At 36.1% G+C, this 24,330-nt stretch overlaps 1 protein-coding gene across 1 annotated transcript in view; it reads left to right on the forward strand.

Moving 5' to 3' along the window:
• Nucleotides 1-17,846, forward strand: part of LOC121424204 (rho GTPase-activating protein 100F-like) — a 51,450-nt gene extending 33,604 nt beyond the window's left edge. Inside the window, exons 2-6 of the mRNA XM_041619812.1 lie at nt 7,654-7,741; nt 8,054-9,091; nt 13,508-13,665; nt 16,443-16,716; nt 17,442-17,846. Of these exons, the coding sequence (XP_041475746.1) occupies nt 7,654-7,741; nt 8,054-9,091; nt 13,508-13,665; nt 16,443-16,716; nt 17,442-17,689 (1,806 nt within the window). The 3' untranslated portion in view covers nt 17,690-17,846. The remainder of the gene's footprint in view (nt 1-7,653; nt 7,742-8,053; nt 9,092-13,507; nt 13,666-16,442; nt 16,717-17,441) is intronic.
• The last annotated feature ends 6,484 nt before the right edge of the window (nt 17,847-24,330 follow it).

The following is a 24,330-nucleotide window of genomic DNA, read 5'->3' on the forward strand; positions in this document are numbered from 1 at the left end:
AGTTTGTTTTGCAGGATTTATTCCTGCATGCTGCTAATGTGGACAATACATGCGTAGGGAAATTCCAGGATATTATAATGGCAATGTCACGTTTGAATATTGTCTATTATACAAGCAAGACCAGTATATAAATTTTAAATGACATTAGGAGAATATTAAAACTCAATAAAATATATTTTATTGAGTTAATTTGAAATTTATTTTCCCAGGGCAGGCACTGCAGAAAACTGCTCTACCAGCGAGCCTTGCATAGCATAACATACTAAATTCTGAGCCCCGAACCAGAAGGGAGAAGGTTCCATTTTGGCTAGGGATTGAACCCACAATCTCAGAGCTAGCATGCCTGGTTTTTGAATAAAATCTGTGGGTGAAGAGATCCATGTTTGTAGGCCATGTCAAGAGCTCCTTCCATATGTGAATTCTTCGAAACAGATTTGTCAAAATCATCGCAAATGCAAAAGATGACTTGTAATGTAAAAATCTGTAGAGGAAAGAGGGGGAAAACATGATAAAAGTTAGGACATAGATGAAGACATTATAAAGAATGAAAGAATAAAGAAAGTAAGAATAAAGAAAGAATAAAAAAGATATTGTAAAGAATAGAAAGATACATACAATGTAGGAGTAAGAATGTCACTCTAAGGAAGGATAAATTTAAATTGAAATAGAATGAAGGAACACCTTCAAATGGAAGGACAGTGTGTCTTTCATCAGAAGAATATGCCATTGGTAAAAGAAAAGTACCAAAAGCATAGTAGAAAGGAAAATGGATAAAGAAAAATGCTTATTGAAGAGGTATGTGCATGTGAACTATAATGCGCCATTCGTTTGTGTGTTGGGAAAGCTGTCAGCGACATTGAAGTGTAATAACACAGAAACAGTGCTGGTATAGAGTGTGCATTCAACAGGCGCTGCATCTAAAATCTTATCCGGGAGAAAGGTATCGGAAGATGGAGAGAAAAGGAGAGAGCGCCGGGAAGGAAGATAGCGAACCTCCACACAATTCTGGCGAGAATACGGAATGCTCGAAATAGATGCCTTTTCCTCTCCTCATCTTCTTCCCCTACTTGCCGAAGCCAACAAGCTCATGCCGCATTTACATTTTATGGGGATACGTGGGTGTAAGGCATTTTGTGTACAGAGGAACCACACACACACACACTCACATAGCCCACACCCTCTCCTCTGCATGGACACCTACACTCCAGAAGAGCTTGTATGTGTACCTAGGCTATACATACTGTACACGTACATGGCTCGTCTGCAAAAGAGATACTATCTAGCATGAAGACCACTATATAGAATAATCAAGTAATTGTCTTTTTGCATCCAGTCTTTACTTCTGCTGTACCCGATATTCTTTAAATCTTGTTTTTTTCAGGGAGATAAAATGTGTCTCTGTAGATGTCTCAATGCATTCACCTTTCAAATACATTTCTTGGAATTCAGAATGCAAAAATCGTCTTTATTTTATTAGTCGTGTAATGCACATCAGTTTATGATGGAAAATTGTAAACTCTCTGCAATGAAGATATTCATTTTCTTACGATTCATTCTATCCTTTTCATGGTTTGATATATTTTGGCCATGATACTTGAATTTCATGATTTACTTATCAGTGAATTCACCTGTAATGATGAAAATATTGACTTGAACTTTGAATAATGGAATAAGCAGTGTAGATTATAATGTAATATGATAGGCCTATTCTATGAAATTAATTTATTGAGGAATTGTTATCAGCCTAGATTCTAAGATGCAAGCATATGAAATATATGAGTTTCAGTGATGATGTTTAGTGATATATGGAATATCTGTTCAGGATATCACATTAGATAAATCTTATGTGATATTCATTCGTATTAACCACATTTATTGTCAAACTTTTATAAAAATCAAAGTGGAGTGTCGTGTTTTACATCCCTCCCACATGGCCACATAGATAAATTGTCTCGTATTTGATTTTGAACATATTTATGACATCCTTGGAGTTTGTTTTCTTTTCTTTGTGGGGGCGTCGTGGTCAAGTGGTTCTGGCTCTCGCCTTTCAAACACAGGGTCGTGGGTTTGAATCCTAGCCATGTCGTGTTTTCCTCCAGCAAGAAATTTATCCACACTGTGCTGCACTCCACCCAGGTGAGGTGAATGGGTACCCGGCAGGATTAATTCCTTGAATGCACAAGCACTGAAAGGCAGCTTGAGCTAAGTCTGTGGTAATAATGATAATAGTAAAAATGTGCCTCGGAATAGATTGTTTCTAGATAGATGGTGCTATACAAACGCCTATTATTTTTTCACCAAGATTGGTTTTGTTACTTAAATTACTATGAGAACACTTGTGTCCTCACACTTTAATTAAGAAATGTGTTTAAAACAAAAATTGTTTCACTAATGAATTTTTATCATGTCTTTCGTATAAAACATGTTTTTGGGGCTTATATACAAAGTTATTCTTGAATAAAGGATTTGAAGCAGTACCCACACCATTAGATCTCAATCTGGATTTTATTGAATCCTGTAGATTAATCTGTTTGGTCACTCAGGTTGTGTCTGTCTGTGTGTACACAGTGACTCAGGTGATCTGAAGGTATGCTAACGGAACAAACAGAATTAACCTCCTTAGGGTGTGCCTAGCCTCTAGGGGCTGTAGCCTGGTCTCCAGGCACAGATGCTTGGTTTTCACAAGTAGCATAGTGCATAATGCAGAGTCTGAATTAATGAGACTAGATCTATTTGTTAGGCGGTGCTGCACCATCCCGAGTTTGCTCAATCTCGAGATTTTAGCCTGATCGGCGCTTTTCGCGATTAATCTCGAGATTAAAGAAACCCCGTCTCCACCATCGCAAGAAGAGTGATTCCTGACGCCGTGAATGAATAATCCCGAGTGCGTGTGCACCTACGAATAATGCGATAATTCATAAAATAGCGTGCTATTTTGCAAATAATCCCAAGTTGACTTGGGATTGCAATCTCGAGATTAATCCTACGAACTAGCGCGATAATTGCGTCTCCATTGCAAATAATCTTGAGATTGTTCAGATCGGGATAATTTGCCGGATCAGAAATAGCGCGCTAATTTAAAAGCTCGGGATGGTGCAGACGGCCCTGTTACTGGCTATGACCATGGACCTACTACTTGGCCCATGCTATGACACAGAAAGTGAGTTTGGAGTCTAGTCTTTACTCTAGACATGGAATTAGCTCAAGTGTCAAATTAGAGTCTGTGCTTGCAGACTAGCTGTGGCCATCCCATCATGAGTGCTATGACAAGCGTAGCGTAAGACCATGGACCTATAAGGGGCAATGGCGATTTTGCCCCGTTAGCCCATATCGCCCCTAAATATCTCAAAATTGAATGTTATGGGTGACCATATTTTGTAGAATTGTCCCAAGATCTGCCACAAACAATGTTTCGGAAATGAATTTCCTACATACAGCAGAATAAAGAGAAATGCTTTTTACAGTATGATTGCCTGTTGCACAAAAATAAAAAGAAATAACCCACCAAAATCAGCAAAGCCCTATTTACAAAAAATGAATATTATTACCTACCCTGGCTAATAAAGACACTGGATGAAAGTCTAGAAGATACCACTCAAAGCTTACATTGAAATTGACAAATCAAGGGATATTGGCAAATCAAAACCCCATATTCATATGTACATAATGATGCAGTTGTATGCATATCGCTTGCCAACTGAGTATTATCGTAAAGCTGTTTGTAAAGTTCAATACCACTTTGTGTATGACTGAAGATATTCTTAGATTATTTAATAGTCAGCCTTGCTACAAAGGAATATTTTGCTCAGGAAAGAGTCTCCAATTCGCAAAGTCAGGAACACCTTCATAGCCCTCTGAATTCTGTCACATCTTTACTGTATCAGGAGGGGTTGTTATTATATACATGTAGAAAAAAAAGGTCATTTATTTCATAAATAATTAGATATATAGATTATAAACATATGCAAAAGAAATGACAATGATGACAATATTTAGGATGAAGATCCCCATCTGTTGACCATGTTCTTGTGAATTCTCTGTGTGGCTCATATTTGACCAAGATTGCTATTTCAGGAAAAACTGTTACAAGGTGAATGCATGCAGATAAAAATACAGAAAAGGGGAGTTTTGCTTCTTTTTTTAATAAAAATATGTTTTGCTTATAAAAGAATGATGCACGTAAAGATAAACGCTGTTTCTAGTAACGACAGAAACTAAAATGTTCACAGAATTGCACAAAACATACACAGATTTGAGATTTGTAAAAAAAACTATAGATAAATGATATCTGCCAAATGATCTTTCAGGATAATATATGCGGTAGAGCGAAGGAAAATCAGAAAAATTACTAAAAAAATGCCTGTCCATTTTCAGTGTGGTCCTACATGTTGTTTCCTGTGTTTGGCTACACCAGGAAAAGCATATCGTATGATCATGAAATGAAGATATTTTCAAGCAAGCCTGTATTATTTTCGTTAAACTTTGTTGTTAAATAAACATTCTTGTGTATGATAAATACTTTAGGATCACTTCCAACCATTTCCAATCGAAATTAGATTTCTATACCAGAACTCTAGCTTAGCTTTATTTTTTTCTCAAAATCCGCTTTTGTGTTATCAGTACAGGTTTGCAATCATGAATGTATTCTTGATTGTAAAAGAATATGTCCCAGTCTGCTATTTGCATAGTTTCAGTGTTACACTATTTACTGTTGTCAATGCAAATATTGACCATGTTAAAAATAAGTGAATAGTGATATCACCACTCAAGCATCATAAGGATGATTCTTGGTACCTAAGTACCATTGGCATAATGGGTTTTGGCTCTTGATATGGCAAGTCTTTCCTGAAACACCGAAGGTGTGGTCTGCACTCTGTACTTCCCAAACTAGTACATAAGTCAACAATTGCTTTCCAGCAAACGCAGTGCTACAGTACATTACATCTGTCTCATTCAACTTAAGTTTTTATTAATGTATATATGTAGTTCATTAGCTTCATTCATTCTATCATCAGATACATTGCAGCATTAGACTATTTGTAATAAAAATGAAGATTGAATGCACTGTTAAAAAGGAAACTTTAAGAAAAAATACATATTTATTCTTTAAATTGTTGTGACAGGAAATTTCCATCAAATAATATTTAAAAAGGAAAACAAAGTTTTACTTCAGGAAATTCGTATTAAAGTTTTCATACCCCATATTTTCTGTAATTTTACACAATGTAAGATTACAGGTGCTCTCGAGACTGCTGCATGAATTTTTTTTGGTTTTTTAAAGGAGAAATTTTCTAACTGTGTGGATCATTGAAAAGGCAAAGCACTCTGATATCCATCTTTATTTTTGTGATTATATACTTATTATGTAGTTTCAAAACTATATAATTTCTTTTTTAATGCATCTTATTGTTTCTTGTAATGGTTTTGAGAGGGATGTTTACAAATCAAATTTTACCCATAACAGAAGGTAAATCTTGTATGACTATGACAAACATTCACCAAGAAGATTGCTTTGTTAAAAGTTTCCTTTACATTTTGATAATTATTTGTAACATGGCCTATCCCATCTTCCTCTTTTATTCCCTTTTTTTGTTAATGTTGATGCTTATATTGATTTTTTTTCTCTTTTCTTCTTTTATTCTGTGCTGTTGTCTTCTTTGCACATTCTTTTCGTCTTCTTCTTTGCCTCTTTACTTAAAAGCTCATTTAAGCCTTTAATGATTTGTGTGACTGTGTTGTTTATCAGATAGCATTAATGTTCTTTAATACACTTTATGAATAAAAAACACCTTGATGTTTACACCACTATATCATGTGTCATATTTTCATTACTATCTCTTTGACGATTCAGTGTAAATATCGCTGTCCCTAAAAAGTTTGGCAGAAAATAAAGGAAATCCTCCCCTTGCTACATGTAGATGAAAGACACAGTTTCTAGAGAAAACTTCAAAAATGTTAGGCAGCCCGGACCCAGCTGCAGGCTTATGACAGTGATTCATAAATGCTATTATCACACAATTAAGAGAGGGTATATCCATGGAGGATATAGGTAGTTATGTCCTGGAAATCCTCATCCAGACCGCTTTTCACTAGCCCCAAAATGGTTCCAATTGAATTTAATCCTGTTGTATTGAGGTGGTTCATCGAATGACATAATTTTAGTTTTGAATCATCTCTTTCATTGTATTGGTGTTATATCAGATATCATATTAACATTTTTACAATGTACACCTGTACGCCCATAACTGACAAGAGTTCCCATTAAAAAAATGGTAGAACAAGTGCTGTAAGAAATTTTTCTATATAACCAGCACTTTTTTGTTTAGAAAAAAAAATTATCTGCAATTTTCTTATAACCAGTGAAAGTATGTATGTTCACTGACAAAATTATTTTTTTTTTGCTGTGGGGGAAAGAAAGGAGGTCATATTTCTATTATCATTAACTCAGGGCTTTTAAACATTAAGTGATGGGAAATACAATCTTAGATGTTCACATTAAATGTAGTGTTGTACAATGTTTAAAAATGATAAGGAATGAAAAACATTTGAAACATCTTCCTTCTCATGATTTACAATCTATGGCTTGTGAAAACAGGATCATTAGTGTTCCACATTTTTTTAAGTGGATAGCTTCAACCTGTTCCTATGTAATTGTCAAGGAATGATAGTCATTGCTGGTATATACTCGACAAAGAGATGGAAGTTATCGGGAGTTAATGCAATAACTTGATTCTAAAATTTATAATTGGATTGGTGTTGAAGCTGAACAAGCAGTAAGTAAACAGTATTTGAGGTGTACCTGTGTAGTTTGATGCAGTCTCTTTTCTAAATGTACATGTACATGTAGGCCTACTCGTCGTGGTAAGGCGCATCCATAGTACGCCATATTTAAGCGTTCACCAATTTGAGATTGTAAGGTGACATGTTTTAGAATTTCACCAGGAATGTACAGTTATATTTTTTAAAATATCATTAGCAATATATATAAATTTATATTTTCATGTTTAAATGATCTGTAAGGTATATTCAAAGAGGGATAGTTTACATTTTTTTTTTGCTCTTGGTCTTTGTCTCTGATGTTTTTTTATGAATAAAATGACAATGTGATTAAAATGAAATACACCATCTTCATGCTTCCACATACATGCTATTTTTTTATTGCTGTTCTATATTTTACAACTCATCAACTTAAACCTGTTAAATTGTTATAATTATTGGATTGGATAATAAATTCATCCATCCGTCCATCCATCCACCCATTTGTTTGTTCATCCATTCGTCCATCTGCCCACCCATTCATTCATTCATTCATTCATCCATCCATCCATCCATCCACCCATTTGTTTGTTCATCCATTCGTCCATCTGCCCACCCACCCATTCATTCATTCATTCATTCATCCATCCATCCATCCATCCATCCATCCATCCATCCATCCATCCATCCATCCATCCATCCAACCAACCAACCATCCATCCATCCATCCTTCCATCCATCCTTCCTTCCTTCCATCCATCCATCCATTTTTTTTCATGTGACATGTTATGAAGAGGGCAAGTCACAGAACAAACAGTAGTCATTCTGTTTATTACCAGTAGCATCCTGTTTCTCTAATCCAAGTAACAAATTGACAATTTCCCATAACACTACCAGTACACGGTTGTGAAGAGCTATTTCTGTACTTGTTATGATGTGGTTTACTTGTGTACATATGTATTTACTGATGCTGCATTTATTTTGAGTAAGAACATTCACATACATGCAGCTTGAATTCAAGATCTGTGGTTTATCTCATCTTCATCTGCTTTACCAACGTACATTGTCAAAATGTACAATGAGTCAGGTCTATCATTGTTCAACTTCTTTCCAGTTGTTGCAGAATGAATCAATCAATTTTCATTTACTATGGATGTGTCAATTCTGATAGTCTGATACTGGACAAAAATAGACCAATTGTGAGCTGCCTTGTGATATTGACATTTAAACAACTGCAGCCTTGTTGCACGATACAGGATAAAATTATCAAATTGATGTTCTTTTCATTTCCTTCCAGATCCTCGCATAACAAGACAGAGATCAAATCCAGATGAGCAACGATCTCCTGATATAGAATCTAGCGGAGGACGTTCTAGGAAGTCCGGCCAGAGTGGCCGTTCCAACTACCTGGAGATGTTCAGTCAGCAGCGTCTGCCGGCTCTATTACGCAATGTAGGTCCTGGACGGAAAATCAGCATGGCCAACCTGGCTGGTAAGAAGTCTGAGCAAAGCACAGAATCATTAGGAGAGGAAAACAGCAGTAAATATGTACCAAAGCCGTCTCCGGACAAGAAATCAAGAAGAATCTCTAGCAGTAAGCAACTTGACATTGATATCTCACAGTTTACAAAGATAAAAGGTGATGTTGGTGCAAGGACACGTAACCGCCACCTCCCATTTTCGGGAATCTTGGCGTTGCACCTGTCTGGTGGAAGGAAAATGGCACCGACGTTAGCCTCACGGAACCAGCTTCGAGATTTGTATTGTGTGATAGAGATCGATTCCGTCCATAAGGCACAGACGGCCACTGTGACAGGACGGGACGAGTTCTGCTGGGACGAGAGGTTCGAGATAGACTTAGAGAGGGCGCAGGACATGGGCATCATGGTGTACAGCTACGGCTGGAACCCGGAAGGCCGCCAAAAACTATGCCACAAGTCACTCATTAGATTAACACAAATTTTGATACATGCAAAGTCAAAAGATGACACCTACAACTTAGCCATCCGCATGGAACCCCGCGGAATCTTGTACATTTCCATGGCGTTTACAGAGAGACACGCAACGCTGAAGAGAGTACCGTCCCTTGATAGGAGAGGTCTGTTTGGTGTTCCTCTAGATGTAGTTGTACGGAGGGAAGGATCACCAAGGTTAATACCGATCCTTGTTCAGAAGTGTATTCATGAGATTGAAGTACGAGGGATTAATGTCATTGGGATCTACAGAGTGTGTGGATCAGCCAAGAAGAAGAAGAAGCTGCATGATGAGTTTGAGACGGCGAGCGCTCTTGTGGATCTCTCTTATGACAACTATCCAGATATCAACATTATTACAGGTTGGTAGGAATGCATTCCATTTTCATTTTACTTAACACAGGGGCCATTTTATAAAGCTGTTTGTAAGTTATGTACAATTTTATTCCCCATTCTTAAAGTCTTGCTATAGGATTGGTCAGAAGTGGGTCACGTGATTAAGAGTAGTTTGCCCCATTAATCATTACTTGCAGTGATGGACATTTTTGTTTTGCTCATCATTTACTGCCTATAGGGTCATAACTCGTGAATTAGTTTGAGTATGCGCGAAATGAAAAGGTCATTTCCACTCGAGTGTTTCAATCACCTGCAGTAACGATCGCGCAAGATCTAGATGGGCACGTGCAGTGCACATACGTGCTAGCAGTAAAACTTTGCACAAAATAAAAAACCATTGCCCCTTGATTGTTTTGTTGTGATGGTAAAATTCCTTTGTGAGGTCACAATAAATCTTGCTGGAGCAAGATCTTGGATGCTTGCGCTCAGTTTACATACACGCTAGCATTCAAACAAGCATAATCGTCTTGATGGTGTTCCCTTTTTTTTCAAAGGAAACCTTACTATGCATAAAAAAAAGAAAAATAGAAATTGTTCTTATAGAGACGCATTGATATCGGTTTCTTCGTTAATAGTGGTTTCTGTTGCGGAATGTAAAGCATATAATCACCTCTTGATTTCAGGTGAAGCAAACAATTACTTCCTCGGCAAGCTGGATGTCCTTGCTGTCTTTGATCAGCTTCGCTTTGGAAAGATAGCTACATCCAGCTTGCCTCGTAAGTGATGGTTTGCCCTTCACCTACAGTGATTATTTGCTTACCTGTCTTAAACAGTGTTATGATAGATTAAAATCAAACTAAGATTACGATAGATTTGAATTTGTGTAGTAAAGGGATAGGAATTTTAGATCAGTAGCAATTTGATGTTAATCTGTTTCCACATTTTGTATTAAAGACAGGGCCGTGGTGACCTATTGTACTAAATGGCATATTGCAATTTTTTCCTGTTTTAACATAATTTGGAGATGGGAATAAACTATCTAAAATTCATACTAAATTTTGAAAAATAAAGGTTATCAACTACAAACTCAGTCAATATTTACTTCCTCGAGGTTATGACTATAAAACAAGCAATATGATAAAAGCTTTAAAGTCCAAAATGGTTGATATTTCTCTATTTCTTACATTTAGAGTATGTTTATTTAGAGGAATTTATTTCCCCCCCCCCCTTTTTTGGTGGTGTCTCACCAAATTTAAATTGCCAATTCATCTATCGCCAACTCATCACATGGTCTACCTTCGTTCCATTCATCCAACATTTTGTCTAACAACCACTTGGTCCAATAATCATTTGGTCCAATCATCACTTTGCCTAATCAGTTCAATCACTTGTCTTATCACCAGTTCATCTATGACAGTTTCGTCTCATAACCATTTGGTCTAACATCCATTTTATTTTCATTCATTTCGACCAACTAACACCTAGTCCAATTAGATCAAATGGTATGGACTAAATGCTATTGGACCAAGTGGTTATTAGACGAAATGGTGAGTGGACGAAATGGCAATTAGACCATGTGGATAGTGGACGAACTGATGGTAGACAAAATGATAGTAGACGAGCTAGTAATTGGATGAATTGGCATTAGACCAATTGGAAAGAAACCTCACTAAATTAGATACCCCAAGTTTTACCAGTTGCAACTTTCTATTATTCAAAGTTTGTCATGTAGACCCAATTAATTATTTTTACTGATAACCCCCCCCCCCCCCTCTCCCCTTCACATTGAAATAAATCCAGAGATGAGTTACTGGGGAAAGACAAATTTTAGAACAAACACTTTTATCTTGTTCCTTTTTGCTATGTGGATGGATTGTCTACAAAGAAATACCAGTAGGAGCTAAATGCATTAATTGTGATTACATGTATATGTGTAGATGCATTTAAAGAAGAGAAGTTGTGTTCGATGAAAAGCATTGCTTCATGCTCACTACCTAATTTGACTTCAGCATGTGAATACCATCCCTTATTGTACTGTGTATAGGAGATAGATGCTAGAAGCATTGCTCACCCTGTGGACTGCATCAAGAGATGAGTGGAAGCAGAATATGAGTGTGTGTGTGTATCAGTATGCACAGAGAGTGTAGTCTGAGAGTTTCTACATGATCATCATGAGAGCAATTGTGCAGAATACACACTGCACATTAATGATCCAAACTGCACATTCAGTTTCCTCAGCACAACATTAAAGTGTACATTACTACATTGCAACCCAACAAGATGCTGTTATACACCTTGCTTTCTAAATGTTTAAAGTTACAGTTCTTCTGGAAGAGTAATATGTTCAAATGAGAATATGTTTCTTGAAATAACCTTGTTAGGATAGAAACCCATATGTACCTTCACAACAAGTGTTTGAGATATGTAGTGAAAATGCCCCGGGGGGGGGGGGGCACTTTCATTGACGAGTGGATACCATGCGCGACCATGGGGTCTCAAAAAGCACCCTAAACACATATTTTCCATATTCTGAAAATGCAACCCTTAACAAGTATTGGCGTGTGAAACCATACCCTTAACAAGTATTGGAAACAAAATGATACTCTTGGTAAGAATTCCCTGAAATGAACCCTAAACAAGTATAGCGATATTTTATTGTTATGTCAAGGGTCCATCGGTCGTCGGTTTTACCTTTACACATCATTTGGTTTAGTACGGCCCCACCTTCCACACTTCACACAAATTGGACTCTAAACACGTGTAGGGGCAAAAGGACATCCTTAATAAAACATTTTAATTTTGTTTTATCATCCCCGCAAATTTGACCCTAAACATGTAGCTTTCCTAGCGAAATAGATACCCTTTTCCATTATTTTTGTATTTTTGACACCCTTATCACGTACATACGTAACGTGCCCTATCTAGAAAAAGACATCCTTTTTTAATACATGTTTTCTTGGTCGTGCATGGTATCCACTCGTCAATGTAAGTGCCCCCCCCAGCAAAATGCATTCTTCTTTAATCATTTCAAGCAGTAAATAGAACCCTTATCTACCATACAGTGCATCCCACAAAAAAGGAAACCTTTCAGCTAGATAGATTTCACAATTATTGAATATTTTTTGCTACAGATGAGTGGAATCTTTGGAACAGCTTTAATAGCATATTGTTATATTGAGGCACGTATCAGAAATGATTTGCGCAGAAATCCATGTGTGAATCTGAATCCACAATATTGAGAGGGATCAGTGAGTGGAACTTAACAAGGAATACAAAATAAATGCTAATGAGCCTGTCGTCATATAAGCATGGCCGTCGTTTCTCTAACCAATCTTGTCCAAGTTTTCTGTGCAACCTGATTTTCACATTAAAATTTCAAACTCATCTTGAAGTGTTTGTCTCATGTTAGATATCAAAATATATGCATGTAGGAATGATGATGCAAATGAAATATCATAATTCATCTGTCTTTTATAAAGAAAAGACATGAGAATAGCAGTTTCCTTTTTTCTGGGACTCAATGCAGTTCTATAGGCATATAGTGAAGAAGGGGGCACAATGGCTCAGTCTGTAGAGTGGGGGTTTCAGATTCTGGTGACCGGAGTTTGATTCCCACTTGGTGCGCTAGTGCCCTTTGGTAAGGCTTAAACCTCATTACCAGGTCTCTCGGGGAGGACCTTAAGCCGTCGGTCCTCTCGGTGCTTGCTTACGAGCATTCTCCTTTTAACAATCGGGTTAAAAAAATCACCATTTGTTTTAATGTACTAATGTATGTGATCACGATGGTAAATTTGACTGAAATCTAAAGTAGATGTGGAATCTCATATTTTGTTTGGAGCATGTGATTGGTCCGATGATTCTAAAGACAAATTGCAATCATCATTACAATGTACAATGATAATTAAACATTCATGTGTGAAAATGTGTGCCTTTTAGACAGATGAATAGGAATCTATGAGGGATGAACTTACCATGATGATTTAACATTTTGTTACATCTATTGTCTGGGTATATTGAAGAAAAGATTTCTCTACCTATTGTTTGAATCAAACTTGTGATCTTACTGCCCGTTCACATGGTAAAAAAAATCGTAATCTGAATGATGATTCCAGTGAAAATTAGGATGATGAATATTTAGCACGTGTGAAACCAAACTCGAGCATGATTAGAATCACGAATGCTAATCACAGTCACGATTACAATAGCAATTATCATTACAATGATGATTCAAGATTCACGTGTGAAAAGGCCCTCAGTCACTTGCTGCCAGCCAGAAATGTTTTTCCATTTTTTCTTTTCTCATTATCCCATCTATTGCCTGGGTTATATCGACAGAAAAAATTTCTTCACCTCATTGTTTAAATCAAACTTGTGATCTCATTCACTTGTTGCCAATCAGAAACATCTTTTCATTCATTCTCCTCTCACTATCCCATTCCTAGGTGTATTGAAGGACTATCTGCGGGAGTTACCAGATCCTTTGATGCCTCCTGCCATGGTAGAGAGGGTCATGACGATACTGTCTGGATCCTCACCAGACGATCCTGTATGTAACGGAGATGATGCCCTCGCTGTCATGGATGTCGTTGGCCACAACAAAGTAAGGCTTTCACCAATTGGTGATAGACATGTCGGTGCAAGAATATAGTCATTAAGCACAGACTCATACCAGTATTTGACACTTTTTTTACCAATGACAGATCGAGAGTGAAGACTGGCTCTGTCTGTGATTGATATTCTGGTTGAAAGGGGCTTTTGTATGCAAATATATTTAACGTCATTCTGGCAATATAGACTGCATTTATGCGACCTCAAGCCAGAATCATGATTCAAAACACAATCATGAGTCACAATACCATAGAATCAGGGTTTAGACGACTTTAGTTCCAAAGCCCTTTCTCCTCGGATTTGGGCCAATCCAGCGTGAATCACAGTGCATAATTTGACCCAGCAAGTGTAGGTCAACTTTTTCATGCGTGTATTAACTTCACGTCGGCTGCTATGTTTGTGCATGCTACGTACAGTACAGCGCAGCTCAATCGCATAGTCGTGTAAGCAATGTTTGCTCGGCTCTCAAAATATCAATCTTTTGCTTCCAGAATTTAGTCTATAATGCATCATTTTGTTCCTGTTTACTTGTATTTGATCTTGTCGGTTCATCGAAAATGATGTTCGGAAGTGAATTTCAGCGCAGATCCTATTCAATATTTTCACTGTTAACCACAACTTGAGCTCATCGTCTGTCCTGTTAAGTTCTTTACTAGAACTTGAAGTTGAAGTCATGACAAAAAAAAATGAAAGCGGCAGACGATGTGATGACAAGCACAGAACTTGAAGTTAAATGTATGTGACAAGAAATGCATACATAGCACAAATGCACATATATGCTGAGCATAAAGCATGCCTTGAGCTTTAATAGCATTAGTCAAACCAAAGTAGCCTGACACATTGACGTCATAGAATCATGATTCAAATCAGGATTACGTTTATACGACCTTTTTCGTTTGTGATTCTACAGAAATGTCTTTCTAAACGCCCCTTTTTCCATTTTTCATGTTTTTTATTTGAAAAACGTTTATTTTCACTTTTGACTAAACGCGACCGTGATTCTGCAGAATCATGATTTGAATCGTGATTCAGATTGTGATTCTAGGGTAACAAAGTGGCGCCTAAATGCACCCATAGAAATCACTGCCATGTTTTTGTAAGTTTTCACAGCAATAACGTAAAATGCCATATGTCTGATTAAAATTGGTTGTATGGTTTCTCAATGGCCATGCATAATAATGCTAATAATGATAAAAGTAGTGATGACTTAGTTTTCATCACGAGGATGGCATCTCCTTATGATATATTTGTAGTCAAGTTAGAAAATTGGAGAAATAACTCAAAAGCAAGAAAGTTTAAACATAATTTGAACAGTTTCATTTATTGGGTATTTAATTGTATTTGTATTCTATTTATTCAATCACAGTAAAAGGAAACCAAAACCCAAGACTAGAAGTAATCTTATTTGAAAGAGTAAAATGAGAGTTACAATAAAAAAAAAGTTCATCAAAATCGGTTAAGAAATAAGCAAGTTATGGGAATTTGAAAACTCTTGTTGTACTTTCTATGGGCATCCTCAATTTGGCAAACGTGCTTCAAAATGGCTGATTTTGTGGACAACTCTCCATTTGTTTTGTACACAAATTTTCAGATTTTCCTCATCTTTCAAATTGCATCTTGCCTCCTTCTGAGCACAACATATGTCATGGGAAAATAAAATCCACACCATATTATGTCAAGGTCAGGAGGAGATAATATGAAATATGTAAAATAAAGGGGAAAATCTGAAAATATGTGTGCAAAACAAATAGACAGTTGTCCACAAAATCAGCCATTTTGAAGCACGTTTGCCAATTTTAAGATCCAGATAGTAAGTACAACAAGACTTTTTCATCGTCCATAACTTATTCATAACCGATTTTGATGAAACTTTCTTTTAAATTGTTTCTTTCAATTTACTCTTTCCAATAAGATTGCTTCTCTTCTTGGATTTTGGTTTCCTTTTAAATAGTCTGCTAGCGGCTTAACGCTGCTTTTCAGCAAGGGCGTGAACAATGCTAAATAATAAAAAAATGAGAAAGAGTTTTAGAAAATAATAACAAGGAGAGCATAATACAACAAAACATGAACATAATGCAAAGATAAAATAGCAAAAACCTATTTTTACAGTATAGTCATGAAATGATGAGCTCATGAAACATCAACATGAGGGTAATCAAGTATGAATGATTCATTTGCGCATGTCTTTTTTAGGTCACATGATCATGGTCAAAGGTCATTTTTGGTCAGTGGACATAATATTTTATGATCATATTAGTGTTTTCATCTGTGAATAATTATTCATTAGCTGTTTTCAAAGGCAGCACTGCTGCTATATCAAATTGCATAATGCAGGCGAGACTGCCAGAGGCGTTTCACTTGTATAGACAATGCTCCATATATTTTATGTTCATATCTAAAGCATGCTTATGTCATGAAGTGTTTTTTTTCTTGAGCTGGGTAAAGATAACTCCATTTAATTTCTCCTGCAATAACTCAATTACAACTCTAAAATTACCCGTAATTTCAAGTTTTCTTAATGCTCAATATTAAAATTCTACAGATCTTCTAATTGCAATTTCATAAAACTGGTATTGATTAAAGCAAACTTATATCAATGTCGAATCAACAAATTTTAATATTTTTAAATGTATATAAATCTCTCTACGTAAATCATATTTTTATGTAAACTATACATGATTAGTCATCGGACTACTACAATAAACCAAAATTGAATTAAATTGAATTGAATTAAATTGACTTAAATTGAATTTGCTTATCTCTACATAGCAGGAGACAGTGGAATACATCCTTGACCACCTGAAAAACGTGATCATCCACAGCGAGCGTAATAAGATGACGCCCTACAACCTCGCCGTCTGCTTTGGTCCCGTCCTCATGAGCTCTGGCAAGGAAGACGGGCGTGGAGGTCGAGGGTCGCGCGGTACAGCCGACGTCCGAGCAGAAATCCCAAGAGGGGATTCCAGGGAGAAATCTGTGGATTGTGCAGAGAAACATATAGAACTCCTGTCTTGTCTACTAGAAGTGTGGCCAGTTAGGAGAGGTACATTATTTGTGAATCCATAAGGCAAAATAATAAAAATTGTAACCTGACCAACTTAATTTTTAAAATTCAATTTTGACCCTTCTCCATAAAACGTCTTGACTGACCCTAATTCATATCTTTTTCATTTTTTTTTGCAAACAGAGCTAAAATAGACTAATGTTGATTAAAAAAAATTGACAAAGGTGCAATAGAACATTGTCCACTTGATAAGCAGGAGACACTACTCCCTGAACAACTCTCATTCTCCTTTAATTTGAAAATTGATCTAGGAGCTCTTCAAAATATCATACATGAATCTAAAATAAATCTGTTTTCATATCAATGAATAGGCCCTCAATGCATAAATCTAAATTTTCACAAATATTTTCTTGTAGCTACCAGTGAAAATCAAAGTAATGAAAACCAGTCTTGTCAAAACCTTTGATAAATGTATTCACAGATTCATTGTACTGACTTATGATAACATGAATGCACATTTGTTCAAAGACAGATGCAGAGTGATAACCTTGATCACAGATGTCTGGAATAGATAGGGTACCTTGCAAGCAAAGTACCACAAAAATCATGAAGGATATTTGTGTGAATAGGATATAAATTAGGTTGTATACGTACAAATGTAACGGCTAAAGGAAAAAAATCTTTTCAGTGAATGTGTAATCAAAGAAAGAATTTTGAAGCATTGAATATCCTGTTTGTTCCTCCTTTCCTTTTCAAATATGTAGGTCTGGAAACTGATAACTCTGACAACTCTACTGCCAGCAAGGTGTCTGATGATAAACCATCCTCAGACAAGCCATCATCAGATGAACCAGTGGCTCCAGACAATCAGGAGGAGGATAGCTGTTATCATAGCAACGATGACCTCAATGATGGTCCAGCTCCTGGTGAAGGGGAAGCCAGACAGAAGAAGGAGTCGGATTCTTCAGAGGTCAACTGGGACTCTGAGAATCTTGAAGTCTCTGCTTGTTAGAAGAATCGGTGGCAGCGGTGGGATGATGAACCCATGCTAACCCTTAACATGGCAGAGAATTAGCAGCTCAGTGCTAGTTATGTGTATTAAGGAAACCCAAACCCAAGGAGAATTTCAATCTTATCGGAAAGAGCAAAATGAAAGGAGCAATTTACTGCAAGTTTCATCAGAGTCGGTTATAGAATAAGAGAGATAAGCAAGTTTGAAAAGTTTTGCAATGCTTTCCTTAGGGATCCTCAAATTTATTCTCTCCTTGGGTTTTGGTTTCTTGTAAGTGGTACCATTTGGCGACTTCTGCATGTTAAGGGTCAAATGGATTGAAGCGGTAGGATGAAGAATCCACATTAGATGTATGGCGGCAGTGGGATTAAGATCCCTGCCATTGAAATTCCCTGAATAAACAACAGATGGTATTCCAATATGGCCCCAAAACTTAAGATTAGTGTAGACCCTTTAAATCAAGTCCAGGGTAGTGTGATATCTTTCTACTTAAGTCACATAACATGTTACCTTGAAGTATTCATTATTTAAGCTTGTTCCTTGGTCTTGAAACTTGCCACTCGTTTCAAGAAAAAAGAAAATCCCCTTATTCTTTGTACTAGAAAAATCCTACGTGTCCATGAATTATAGAGGTTTCCATGTAGAGTGTTCAATGAATCTTTGATTATTATCAATTATTACCTACTCCAATTGGATTTCTTGCTTTAGAATGATGTCATAGTTCCTGAGCAAAACAGTTGTAGAAGAGAAATGTTTTCTTTTTAAATAGTGATTTTGATGTTATCTCTGGAATAGCCTGCAGTGCAATAGGGGCCTAAACTCTAGGCCTTGGTTTATTTAGTTAAAACTTGAAAATAGATTAAGATTGACTCTCACATTGTCAACGAAAACTGAATGACGTGCAATTGTAACAGTTGTAATGCTTCAAGATAACCTCTATGTGCAGCTGCACTCAAGACATTCAAAGAATTGCCTTGGGGACGAAGGATGAAATACTGTAGATGGAAAGGGAAAACCCCTCTCTGTTATATGTATTCATGGAGCATGGAAGGCGAGACATGACCTGAATAAACTTGTTATTACTACCAAGGGGATTATCATCAAACTCCTAGTTAGCACACGTGGGTTTTAATTTGAGTTCAGCCAATAAACGAGGTTCAAAGAAATTGGTGTATTTAAAGAAACTAGGGAAATTTCATGAGCTACTTGTAAAGTTACCCATGACATCATCACTTGGATATGCCAAGGAATGGGTGATATTTACTCCTTCATTTAATTGTACCGTTTGAAGTTCAAATTTATAGGTACAATAAAACATTGTTTGCAAACATTATAGAGTCTTATGTATTTTGGCACAGATTCAGTTTATGTTCAGTTTTATTTTAAGATTATTGAAAGTACCGTCAGTTTTGTTGATAAAGATCCAGGAAAAAATTGACATAATTTGGCAATTTTCAGGTTATGTGAAAAGTCATGTGGACCTGTATAAACAGCTTTTATTGTAGATGAATGGTTGAATATGTGTTTTTTGGGGGTAGGGGGTGTTGCAAGAAATGTATTTATAATCAATAGCAACCTCACAGGTGATAGATCAATTTCATATTATTCAGCAAATATATTTCTATTGTCTGTTGTAATAAACAGAAGAGCAATCAAATACATTTAAGATCAGTGCTTGGGATCTGAAATTGATCTGAGATTGACTTGCAATTGATCAGTAGTTTCTTGTAATGCTCCCTCAATAGTGGAGTAATAGTTGAGTTGTCAATCTGGCCCCCAAATCACAAAGTTTAGTGATTGCTCTTACAGTTGAATTGTATGACTGATTACACATGGGCCCCATCTTACAAAGATTTAGGATTGATCCGATCAACCTCAACTGTATGGAAATCCATCAATGTCATAATTTTTTCTACAGGAAATTTGCACGAAGTTCATCATAAATAAAGAAAAGCACACTGAATTTTCAAGAAAACAATAAATGTGTATATCTAGAAAATATTTTGAACAAACATGCAGTTTCGATGTTGACATTGCTGGCTTTCCATAGTTGTGGTCAAACAGATTAGTAGCAACTATTTTTAAGAAGAGGGGAGCCATGATGACGAATGCAGTTGTTCAGTTAGGTTTTGTCACAGGGCCCTGATAACAGAGAGTGAATACCGTGTCCTTGCACAAAGTACAAACACTCCACCTCTAGATCTGTATGTTGCCTGGGGTAGTATTGCAAAAGAAAACTAGAATTAAGATTTAGAAAGAATCTATCAAGGGTTCATAATATATGAACTACCGTGGTACCCTGTTGTTCTTCACATGTGTTTAGAATGGATATCCACAAATGAAGGCATTGTCAAAGACTGCATGCCCCATACCTGCAAATCATTCTGTCCAGTGATGCCATAAATTTGACCTTACATTCCACTTTTTAATCATTTCTTTACAAATATGCCAATTTCTCTTATCAAATATCCTAATTTAATATTTTTGTTGTTTCATTTGATATATTGGTTCAATAGTCAGTGATTCTTTTTCAAGGATTGGACAGTTATTGGTGCAAAATGTAAGCTGCAACATGTTTTAACTGAAATATATTTCTGTTGCTGTTTATGTATGCATGTGCATTAATGAGTGTTTCTCAGCCTGTCCTTCTATACTCTAAAGAAATAAATGTTAGACATATTATCCCATTTGAGTATAATCGACCAGGTTTTTTTTTTTTAATGCTATGGGGGTATTGTTCAAGAGGGTTGGGCAATATAATTAGTAGCACTTGAGCTTGGTTAATCATTTACAAAATCATTATTTTATTTTGGTAAATCTAAATTTGCTCAGAACTATACTCCTTTTTTTTCCCCTTTTATTTTTGTGTTTGTTAAACTTATTTATTGCCAATGCAAGTTTATGTAGATGCTCACCCTCCCCCCCCCCCCCCCCCCGATATATTAGTGACCATTATTCATTTCACTCTGTGGAATTTTAGACTTGAATCGACTTGTAGTTGAATATTTAGAAGCAATATGTTTAAAAGGAGTCAACACAGTCTAACCAATAATCAATCATATTTTCTTTTGTCAAAGCAATCAAAACACTTTGAACAATCCACTTTCTTTATTTAGATAATTTATGTATAATGTTATTTTCATCACAACAATCAATGTGTTGAACAATCCAAGTCCCCCAATTTGTCTATATTTAGAATATCCCGTTGCCTAAAGAAGTAGATGTAGTTAGTATTCTATAACCAAGTTCTGGGTCTAGGCTCAGCGGAGAGTAGTGCAATATCAATCAGAAAGACAATTTTATGTGAATTCAAGTCAAACTTGTGTGTTACCAATGTTGTACAGTGTGTATATAGTAGTTTACTCTTGTATATGATAACTTAAATGAATCCTTTATCAAAACATTTTTCCAGAATGGTAGTTTTATTCAAGACAAGGCTTGGAGATGTATCTGAACCTTGCGATGAAGGTGTTTTTCAGGATGGTCATGTTTAAGGAACTTATATTCTTGGCTTTGGTGTTGATCGGGTTGACCAGCAGGAGCAGAATGAGATAAAATGCTTTAGTTGTGCCCTAGGTTGCACATCATAGAGTCACTTACTCAGGAAGCCACTAGCAGTACAGGTATGTGCAAATCCATATGTATCCCAGGGGTGCGTTGCCATCATGTTTCCGTGATGCGTGTATACATATTGCTCATTAGCTAAATCACGGTACACCACATCCGTTGTGCGGGTTAGTATACTGTACTTACCTCGCAATGAGGAACTCTAAGGAAATAACTGATGGGACAATGAAGTCGAGCAGAATGTACAATGAGATGAAGGGGTTAGTTTTGAAGAGTCTGTTTTGTGCAGAGAACTCTGGGACGTCCATACAAGACTTTTAATCTGGTCTTCTCGCTTCTGCCAAGTCTAGGGAACCCTCTGTTTGCAAGCCTTTGCCCATTCAACTGGTGGGATGTTTGCATATCAGGAGTGCAGATAAGTGTGCCAATGCTGGATATCTCTCGCAATTGGACAGACAGCATGTATGGCTTCATGAACTGCAAAAGGAAATGCAAGTGGGACTTTCTAATAGTTGGACAGTGTACATTGAAGGTCATATCACAGAATCACGATCCCACTCCTGACACCACATGTATCATGTGACATCTTGGATCCGCCCTCTTTGCTTGATTCGTCATAGAATTATACATCTGTGCCAAACAATGAATGTGTCGGATGGCAGATATACCTCTTATGAACAAAATTCTGTCAAGTAAATGAATTTTAAATATATATAAGGAATGGCCCTCTCTGGAAACTTTGCTAGGGAATAGTTGGTGATTGGAATCAAAGTTCCAATTGGAGTGTTTTCTTGCTTTAATTCTATTGAAACGAAAAGCCTTTACTGTGATCAAACCACCAAAATCTACGAAAGTTATCCAGTGCTGCTAAAAGTTAGCATAATGAAGGATTAAAGACCATGGTATAACAAATGTAGTGATTTAATTAGAATTGTAGAAACAGATGCTGTTTATTATTCAATTTGTTGTAATGTCAAGATTTCTTTGCTACATGCTGAGCATGTCAAGATTGTATTGAAGCAGAGTATAAGATAGAAATGCTAGTTTTCAGAAAAATTAAGATATGGATAGCAAAAAAGGGAGATTATTTCAGTAATGTATTCAAACTGGCTTGAAATATGTATTTCGCTTAGATTGACAGTGCCATAATAACACTGATAAATCATTTTTTTTAATTTGCAAACACTATCAATGTACATTCAATAAAAGGTTTCTCTAAATCTACCAAGAGTTAATGAAAATTTCACCTGAAATGTATTCAAGTTCATTCCCCTTAGTTAGTTTCAGACATGTATTCTTTCTAATCAGAGGCTTGTCATATGAATCATTTTTATTGACTTACATTCAGAAGTTTTATTCAATGTGTAATCAGTATGCTGGGAAAGCATAGTTCTAAATACCTTTTCAGCCTATCTCTTGAAAATCTTCAAAGAAACACTGTCATTAAACCGACAAGTCCAAAATTCCATACCTGCCATTAAAATTCTGAGTGCAGTCGGTCTATGATTACATTACTGCAAACGATCTGACAAATTTAACAGTACACAAGAAAGTATTACAAGAATGTCTGTTATTTTGTATGTTTACTTTATAATTACCACTTACCTTCCTTCATGAAAAATGAAGCCATGTAGGAAAATCACAGGTTATGTATATTCTTTGATCAGAAATTATTTATTTTTTTGGACATACACAGAGTTTGTGATGATATTTAGTTTTCAAGTGGCTGGTCTGACTTGAATCACACACAGAGCATAATATAGACTGCTCTATATTTTTTTTTTCTTTTTGGAAATTAATTTATGACATGTATGATATTTGGCACTGGTGTCAAAGATATGGAGAGACATTGTTGCACTTGCTTTAAATGAGACATTTTTGTATGATAAACCGTCATGTTATTTTCAGTTGAACATCCGTTGAATATAGAAACCGGCACGGATGTGTACGCGTACTTTGCATATAAACATATGTTTCTGTAAAAAAGGCAGTATTACCTTATATACAGCTACACTACAAGAATTTAATGTGTATGTGCGTGTTTATGTGCTTGCTTTATAAAGTAACGATAACTTATATCAAAACGTTAACATTTCACTAGCTCAGGTTTGTCACACACAATGGACAAACTGCATTTAGATATTGCAAAATGACCTTGACAAAACGCTGACTCCAGCTGACCTTTTAAAGAATTATACCTTGACTTTCATCTTTAAGTACTTCATGAACATTTTGCGGAAAAGGGAAGCATTTGTAGATTTAAAAACAAAGAATAAAGGGGAAGGTTTTTTTTTCAATTTTCTTGACGAGCACACTTGTACTTAAATGCTTGTTTATACTGGCCATTGAATTGTTAAGAATGATATATTGCATTGGATGATTGCGGAGAGATAATTCTACTCGTGTATCATATATCACTCAATGACCTGCACTGACCTCAGGAAGTTATTCATCAAGCATGACTGATGATGTTAGTACTGCATTTCGTAATTTATAAATAACATGACTGACAAGATTCTACTGTACTCTCAAATGTTTGTTATATTACAAATATGATGATATAACAACTTGTATTCATTTAATTCATGTTGGTTGTTATCAGCCGTTGGAGATGTCTACAATAACATTACATCCACTTTATTTTTTTTTGTATAATATGGTATCTCATCTATTCAAACTGGAAAGGAAACACAGATGTAGTTTTATGAATTATTTTTATCCTGTTGGATTGTTTGTAATTGTCCCAGTTAATTTGTATTTCAACATCACACACATGCAAAGCATGCTCATTTTGTAAGTTGGGATCGTACCATTTTGATTTCATTTTTTTCGTCATATGAATTTTCATTACACAATGTTCCGATTGACAATTTCTATAGGTATATAGAGATATTCACTATGATTTGTAATGCCAAGTTACCTGGATTTCGTTTGTAAATATTGTTCATTACTGTACAGCGGTCAGAAAATATAATATATTTGTGTCTTGGCAAATTAATTGTGCATTCTTCAAAAATCTCCTTTGCTTTTCAATGTGTGAAATGTGAATATGATCCTGCTCTCTCGTGCACGTT

This window comes from Lytechinus variegatus, chromosome 11, assembly GCF_018143015.1.
Source record: "Lytechinus variegatus isolate NC3 chromosome 11, Lvar_3.0, whole genome shotgun sequence".
Taxonomy (NCBI): domain Eukaryota; kingdom Metazoa; phylum Echinodermata; class Echinoidea; order Temnopleuroida; family Toxopneustidae; genus Lytechinus; species Lytechinus variegatus.